This window comes from Babylonia areolata, chromosome 2 (genome assembly GCF_041734735.1).
Source record: "Babylonia areolata isolate BAREFJ2019XMU chromosome 2, ASM4173473v1, whole genome shotgun sequence".
NCBI lineage: Eukaryota > Metazoa > Mollusca > Gastropoda > Neogastropoda > Buccinidae > Babylonia > Babylonia areolata.
The window spans coordinates 61487168-61496315 of record NC_134877.1 but is presented as its reverse complement, the minus strand read 5'-3'; the positions used below and the strand labels follow the sequence as shown (position 1 = coordinate 61496315).

The 9148-nt window shown below is 41.6% G+C and overlaps 1 protein-coding gene across 1 annotated transcript in view; it reads left to right on the top strand.

Moving 5' to 3' along the window:
• Positions 1 to 6973, top strand: part of LOC143279540 (uncharacterized) — an 8462-nt gene extending 1489 nt beyond the window's left edge. Inside the window, exons 3-5 of the mRNA XM_076583609.1 lie at positions 873 to 935; positions 2378 to 2461; positions 5210 to 6973. Coding sequence (XP_076439724.1) covers positions 873 to 935; positions 2378 to 2461; positions 5210 to 5337 — 275 coding nt within the window. The 3' untranslated portion in view covers positions 5338 to 6973. The remainder of the gene's footprint in view (positions 1 to 872; positions 936 to 2377; positions 2462 to 5209) is intronic.
• Positions 6974 to 9148: the final 2175 nt, after the last annotated feature.

The window sequence follows — 9148 nt, the reverse complement described above, 5'->3', positions numbered from 1 at the left end:
AAGTCTTACCAAAATATATGGTTGTGGGAATGTGAATACATACAGATTTCGTTTTCTAATTCAGATTGTGGAATGTGAACAAGTGCAATTTACACCATCACATGATAAGTGTAATTTGAGTGGTGTGGCGTGGCGTGGTGTGGTGTTGTGTGATGTTCTGTTGTGTAACATGGTGTGATATGATGCAGTGTGGTGTGATGTGGTGTGTTGTGTTGTTGGGGTGGTGTAGTGTGTGGTACGATGTGGTGTGATGTAATGTGATGTGATCTTATGTTATACGATGTGATGTGGTCAGATATGATGTGGTGTGGTATAAGGTGGTGCAGTTTGATACGACTGATGTGAAATGATGGTGTGGTGTGGTATGATGTGACATTTCGTAGTGTTCTATGGTATGATTAGAGAGAGAAAGAGAGACAGACAGACAGAGACACAGAGACAGAGACAAAGACAGAGAATGAATGAATGAATTTTCATTCCTGAGGGTAATAGAGAAAGCAAACAATTGCTATTTTTCATCCAGCCCTCGAAAGGGAAAAAAATGTCAAAAGAAAAGGTGTGAAGAAAGACCACAAGAATTGAGTAAATGTTGATAAACAAATTCATAGAAAGACGAGAAAAACAACATAACAGGCATCGTGATCATCATAAACAACACGTATTTCAGACACATGTGGAGAGAGAAGAAAAAAATCAAGAAAATAGGTGGAAGGAAACAACAATGAGAGAGAGAGAGAGAGAGAGAGAGAGAGAGAGAGAGAGAGAGAGAGATGAAGTGAAATACAGTAATATCATGTGACATGACATGTATTTGATATACTAAGCAGAGAGAGAGAGAGTGAAATGACAGTGTCTTGTCACTGTGTGGGCAGGACGACAGACCATGGCGGACGACAGCCCTGAACAGACAACGGCATCGGCAACAACGGCGCCAGGTAGTTTCTCTCTGACTGACTGACTGACTGACTGACTGACTGACTGACTGAATGGCAACATTGACTGACTGACTGACTGACTGAATGGCAACATTGACTGACTGACTGACTGACTGACTGACTGACTGACTGAATGGCAACATTGACTGACTGACTGACTGACTGACTGACTGACTGACTGAATGGCAACATTGACTGACTGACTGACAACTTTGACTGACAGTGTTGCCAGTCAGTCAGTCAGTGTTGCCAGCCAACACTGACTGACTGACTGACTGACTGGCAACTTTGACTGACTGACTGACTGGCTGGCAATATTGACTGACTGACTGACTGGCAACACTGACTGACTGACTGGCAACACTGACTGACTGACTGACTGACTGACTGACTGACTGGCAACACTGACTGACTGACTGACTGGCAACATTGACTGACTGACTGACTGGCAACACTGACTGACTGACTGACTGACTGACTGACTGACTGGCAACTTTGACTGACTGACTGACTGACTGACTGACTGACAACACTGACTGACTGACTGACTGACTGACAACACTGACTGACTGACTGACTGACTGACTGACTGGCAACACTGACTGACTGACTGACTGACTGACTGACTGACTGACTGGCAACACTGACTGAGTGACAACATTGACTGACTGGCTGGCAATATTGACTGACTGATCACAACCCACAGGCTGACTGACTGGCAACATTGATCGACTGACTGGCAACGTTGATCGACTGACCGGCAACATTGATCGACTGACCGGCAACGTTGATCGACTGACCGGCAACATTGATCGACTGACTGGCAACGTTGATCGACTGACTGGCAACGTTGATTGACTGACTGGTAACGTTCACCTGCTATTGAGCTGGCAGGCAACACAGACTGACCGACTTTCTGGCAACGTTGACTGACTGAGTGGCAACATTATATGACTGACTTTCTGGCAACGTTGACGGGCATACTTGCAACATTGACTGACTGACTGACTGATTGACTTGCAACATTGACTGACAGACTTTCTGGCAACGTTGACTGACTGACTAACTGACTGACTAACTGACTGGCAACATTGACTTAGTGATTTACTGGCAACGTTGACTGACTGACTGACTGGCGACGTCGACTTGGTGATTTTCTGGCAACGTTGACTGACTGTGTAGCTAACTGACTGGCAACGTTGACTGACTGTGTAGCTAACTGACTGGCAACGTTGAATGACTGGGTAGCTAACTGACTGGCAACGTTGACTCACTGACTGACCAACTGACTGGCAACGTTGACTCACTGACTGACCAACTGACTGGCAACGTTGACTCACTGACTGACCAACTGACTGGCAACGTTGACTCACTGACTCTCTGGCAACGTTGACTGACTGGGTGCAAGCGGGCATAAGGCACACTTCTGTTTCACCTTGCAGACACGACGGTGAACATCTTTCAGCTGATTCAGCATCTCTTTGGAACCACCCCCTCGACCCCCACCGCCACCACCACCACCACAAGTGAGTGTTCACACACACCCTCACCCCCACACCAGATGGCTATGCGTGCGGCATGTAGCAGTTTCTCTCGTGTCCCTGTCCACTTCATTATACATACCTGTGCGGCAGGCTCTTTTGCATGCACAATTATCACTGTCCAGTTTTATACGAACAGGGCCTGTCTATAGGGGATAGATCTGAGCACAAGGATGAGCGATTTTCAAGGTGATTTGCATGATTCCAAGCAATTTATAACATCAATCGCAGAGTATGCTAGTATGCCCACACACACATAACAGAGAGAGAGAGAGAGAGAGAGTCCAATGAAAAAAGTGATTTTGTAACGCACATGCACATTCACGCGCGCTCACACATACACCCACCCACACGCACAGAGAGAGAGAGAGAGAGAGAGAGAGAGAGAGAGAGAATGAATGAACTTGGTGAATTAATGAATCTTTATTTTCCAGTGATGAAAATATTAGCACTTCGGCCGACATACACATCTGCCGTTGTTCTAAGAGAGAGAGAGGGAGAGAGAGAGAGAGTGAGAGGGGGGGGGTACATACAGTATTGTGTTTAAAGATCACAAGGGGTACTGATAACACAAGAGTGTCATCTCAAAGACCATGCAGGGCCTGGGGTGAAAAAAAACGAACAAAAAAAAAACAAGAGAGGCAAGGCCTTCAAGACTCACTTGTGATACACTTTTTTTTTAAATCCAAGGTTTTTATGTATGTATTGAGTATAATTTCAAAATGTAATGTTAAAGATGAGAAAGATCAGTTTAAAGCAAATTAAGTCCCCTAGCCTTAATTACAGAGTAATTTCCCTTTTTTACTATCTGCACCAAAACGTTTGCAAAATAAATAAAACTTCCATGCTTAGCAAAAGAAGTTCCTGTTTGAACAAAAAATGATAATAATGACTGGTCTTGTTGTTGGGTCAGAATATCAGATCAAAGTGCCAAGTTTAGAGAATACAAAAAAATATAAATATAACAGTAAATGCAGTTTGCATATAATTAGGCTTTTTTTTTTCTTTTTTTTTTTTGTGTGTGCAATATTGTTTTAAACAAGATGACTGGAAAGAACTGAATTTTTCCTATTTTTATGCCTCAGTAATTTGGTGTCAACTGACAAAGTATTTGCAGAGAAAATGTCAATGTTAAAGTTTACCACGGACACACACACACACACACACACACACAGACAACCGAACACCAGGTTAAAACACAGACTCACTTTGTTTACACAAGTGAGTCAAAAAGCCGAAGCAATCTAAGGGACGCTGATGTTGACTGGCAATGAGATTAATTTTCTCCACAATGTCAACGCTGATTCCATATATTAAACAACGATTTCCTTGTTTATTTACTCCTTTGTTTACCGGCAAACAAAACAACACCCATTTTGGGTGGCCGGGAATGCAAGACTGATATCACAACATGAACATTGTCATGTCATTAAATAGTTGCAAAACAGACTGAGTTATGAATATTTGAATGGATGTGTGGGTAATTTTTCACTTGCGAGGTACGGTGGAGGTTAATAATAATAATAATAATAATGGACATCTATATAGCGCATTTCTCCAGAAATACTTCTCAAAGCGCTTTACATTTCATTCCCAACTCCCCGCCTCGCCATCAATTCTCCCCTCCTACCCCTCATCACCACCCACTAACACACACGGAAGCACGTGAAAAACGCAACTGAACAATTAAGTGGAGTGATGGCCTAGAGGTAACGCGTCCGCCTAGGAAGCGAGAGAATCTGAGCGCGCTGGTTCTAATCACGGCTCAGCCGCCGATATTTTCTCCCCCTCCACTAGACCTTGAGTGGTGGTCTGGGCGCTAGTCATTCGGATGAGACGATAAACCGAGGTCCCGTGTGCAGCATGCACTTAGCGCACGTAAAAGAACCCACGGCAACAAAAGTGTTGTTCCTGGCAAAATTATGTAGACAAATCCACTTCGATAGGAAAAACAAATGAAAAAAAAAAACTGCACGCAGGAAAAAATACAAAAAATGGGTGGCGCTGTAGTGTAGCGACGCAATCTCCCTGGGGAGAGCAGCCCGAATTCCACACAGAGAAATCTGTTGTGATAAAAAGAAATACAAATACAAATAAGGACAATTCTCAACGCTAAGCTGGCTTATCACTGCTGAGTTGGAAGGACAATTCTCAACGCTAAGCTGGCTTATCACTGCTGAGTTGGAAGGACAATTCTCAACGCTAAACTGGCTTATCACTGCTGAGTTGGTCTTTTGCAAACCCAGCCCTGAAAAGAGAGATTAGGAATATTGGTTACAGCAGAATGGGAAAGAAAGATGGCGAGAAGGTGAGAAACAAAGAGGAAAGTGGAAGACAGTAGGAGGGAGGATAGAAAAGAAAGAAGAAGAAAAAAGAGAGAGAGAGAAATGAGGGATGGAAGAAACAAAGAAATCAACGATAGAAGTAGAGAGGAAAGACAGAAAGACAGAAAGAAAGAAAGAAGGAACTACAAGAAGAAAGGAAGGAATATGGGAGAAAGGAAGAAAGAAAGGAAAAGAAAGGAAGCAAACACACAAACAAAAACAAAGGGAGGCAGGATCATCACGATGGTCTTATTTCTAACACGTGCAATGCAAAAAAAAAAAAAGAAAAAAAAAAAGGAAAAAATCTTATAATCCCATATTTCTTTCCTTTTTTTTCTTTTTTTTCTTTCGTACTTAAAGAGTTATGATTACTTTCTTCTTCTTCTTCTTCTTCTTCTTCTCCAAACAGCCACCACCACACCCACACCCACCACCACTGCCCCACCAGCAAGCCAGAACAGCCTGATGAATCTTCTCAGGACGTTATTCTGGCTCCGATTTCTTGGCGTGGATGTGGGAGACATGCTGGATGTCTGAAGACATTGAGCTGAGCTGGGACTGCGGCACTGGACACGATCCATGCAGCAGCATTCGTCATTATAACCCATGGTGATGGATTGTGATATAATCAACGATCAAGTTTTGTATTTCCAAATGTCTTTTATTCTTCTTTTGGATTTGTCCGAACGCAGTGACGCCTCCTTGAGTTACTGATTCCGATATTGATAACGATACTGATGCTGATATTCTTCTTTTGTATTGTATTTTATATGCCATTATACAGACTTTTATACTTTCATGCTTGCTTTTCAGTGTACGTGATGTCGTAATGTTATCCTTGTCGATTGTATACTGGTTTGTTGTTGTTCTTCTTCTCCAATTATTTTCAATTGCGCCGGCGTGTGTCCTAAATGCCAGTGTTCATTTGTCGACTGTTTTACACACACGAACAACAACGGTGGGTGAATGTATCACCCACAGGAGCTGGCACAAACACCAGCTCTAGACAGAAAACGCAGTGATAAGACACTCTATAGGGAGAGCTGGACAGCTCAAGGTCTTCTCTAGATATTGTACTGTCCAGCTCTCCCTAGACAGAAAACGCAATGGGAAGTCATTTACAGTTTGGTCTTTTGTGATGGACTTTGACCCTCAAACTAGGAGGCAAGATTGCACTGGCTGTTAGTGCTGCAGCATTGGGGGCTAGTTGGCCTTTGGGAACCATCCCCAACGCCGACTGCCCAAGAACCCTCTTGGGGGTGAAAACGTGGGCAAGACACTCTCCACTATAATTCAATCAAATTCTAGCCCAGTTAGTCGGGACAGCAGTTGCCTCCTCTGCTGTTCTGATGTTCATATATGGTTGGACACGACTGACTCTCATACAAACTATATGCTACAAAACAGTTCATTGCAAATAAGATGTAGCAAAACAGTTCATTGCAAATACGATGTAGCAAAACAGTTCATTGCAAATACGATGTAGCATGAGATACACTGCAGCAGATTATGTATGTATATGGTTTTATTTTTGTTGTTGTTGTTGTTGTTTTTTTTTGGGGGGATTGTTTTTTGTTTTTGATACAGCAGATGATGTGTAGCGTATATGGATCACTTCGCATACTTCGGAACTTGCTTGAAACTGAAACGGCAACACAATGTTACAAAAAATATTTTCTCACACACAATAAACACGATTGTTTCAGCATATTCTTATTCTTTACACTAAGACATGCATGCCATGAAATAAAAGAAAAGAATTCAATAAAGCATTTGTAGAATTAACTCCAATGTTCATGACTTTCTGCAAACAGAACAGCGAGACTGTTTGCTTGTTTGTTTGTATGCGTTAGTGTGTGTGTGTGTGTGCGCGTGCGCGCACCCGCGCCATCTGGGCGGAACGAGAGGAGTGAGGTACGCTGCAGAGTTGTAACAATGTGTTTATTTATGAATATGAGTATGGTCAGTTTTGTGATGCAATATGTTTTGTTTTTGTTTTGTTTTGTATGTTTGTTAATATGATGGGTTATCTGTGTCTATGTCCAATTCATCTCAGAAAGACGGTTTTTTCTTGTCTGCCTCAATCATCATGTGCACAAAGCAGGAAAAAAAAGTTTGTTGGTGGAATGCAAATATTACCTGGGTTTTGTAGCCAATATAAAAACAAAAGATAAATCTAACTTTGTCTTAGTCTTTGTGTATGTTTGTGCACTATTTTACGTACACACACACACACACACACACACACACACACACACACACACACACAAAGTGTGAGAGAGAGAGCTACACACACACACACACACACACACACACACACAAACACACACACACACACACAGAGACACACACATATACGTATATATATATATATATATATATAGAGAGAGAGAGAGAGAGAGAGAGAGAGAGATCGATATATATATATATATATATTATATGTTTGCACAAAAACTCAAGTTAATATTTTCCGTTTAAAAACCCACATGTTTACATACCATCAACATTTTTTTTTTCTGTTTTGTGGTGCACATAATAAATGATGTTCAGCAAACAAGAAGAAAAAAAAAACACACCATAGACCCACATAATATGCTGTCCACTGAAAACAAAAAATAAACAAAACACCGACTTTAAAAAAAATTTAAAAAACAAACAACATTTTAAAAGTCAACAAGCAGGAGACGCCCACTTACAGGGCACTACGACCCATCTAAGGTCACTTTCATCTCGCCCCCAACCATCCCCCATCCATCACAGTGCCCGTGACAGCTACTTCTTCTTCTTCTTCGTTCGTGGGCTGCAACTCCCACGTTCACTCGTATGCACACGAGTGTTTTTTTTTACGTGTATGACCGTTTTTTACCCCGCCATGTTGGCAGCCATACTCCGTTTTCGGGGGTGTGCATGCTGGATATGTTATTGTTTCCATAACCTACCGAACGCTGACATGAATTACAGGATCTTTAACGTGCGTATTTGATCTACTGCTTGCATATACACGCGAAGGGGGTTCAGGCACTAGCAGGTCTGCACATATGTTGACCTGGGAGATCGTAAAAATCTCCACCCTTCACCCACCAGGCGCCGTCACCGTGATTCGAACCCGGGACCCTCAGATTGACAGTCCAACGCTTTAACCACTCGGCTATTGCACCCGTCATGACAGCTACAATCCACCGTCTCTTCACCCACTCACTGCGCCACACTGGGGATGTGGGTGACAGTCCAATAAAGCTTTTTGTAAACCAGATTTTTAGGACTTTAAGTTTTGGTAGATACAGTCTGTTAACAGGTTTTTGTAAACCAGATATTAAGGACATCAACTTTTGGTTGATACAGTCTGTTAACAGCTTTTGTAATCCAGATATTACGGAGATCAACTTTTGGTTGATACAGTCTGTTAACATCTTTTGTAAACCAGATATTACGGACATCAACTTTTGGTTGATACAGTCTGTTAACAGCTTTTTGTAAACCAGATATTACGGACATCAACTTTTGGTTGATACAGTCTGTTAACAGCTTTTGTAAACCAGATATTACGGACATCAACTTTTGGTTAATACAGTCTGTTAACAGCTTTTGTAAACCAGATATTACGGACATCAACTTTTGGTTGATACAGTCTGTTAACAGCTTTTGTAAGCCAGATATTAAGGATATTAACTTTTGGTAGAAACAGTCTGTTAACACTTTTGTAAACCAGGTATCAAGGATTCTAAGGCTTTTTTGTGGATTTCAATCCATATGCTGATGTGGCATATACTTTTCTGATGAGTTCTGTTCCCATCCTAGCCATATTGTGTTTGTTTTTCCTGCATTCCAGGTTTTACTTCTGTATCATTTGCAAACTGTGAGATTTATGTGAGTGATTTTTTTTTTCTTTTTAACTATTAATGTTTTTATTCTGGCATGTAGAAGAAGCCAGAATTTGAAAACATAGAATAAACAGGTACAGTGATACTGGATCTCCTAGTCTGCTTCCTCTTTCATAGCAAAGCAGCGTGAGAGATCATTCAGAACTAAAGCTGATTTAGTATCCTTATATAAAAAAAAAGTATAATATGCAAGACTGGGATGTACACAAACATGCACACTAATATACACATGTGGGCCTGTAAGTAGCACACTCAAACACACACACACACACATGCAAGTGACGGCAAGCACATACAGACACATGTGCACAAAAACACAAAAGCCCAATCACAATAATTATCAACTCTTTCAGAGGGTTTGCTGATGTGCTTTCTGCTGTTTTCAAGAGGAAGGCACTGTGCAGCATTACGACAAAAAAGAGCACTGTGGAAAGCAAGTCACGTGATTGAAACAACGATAATGACAG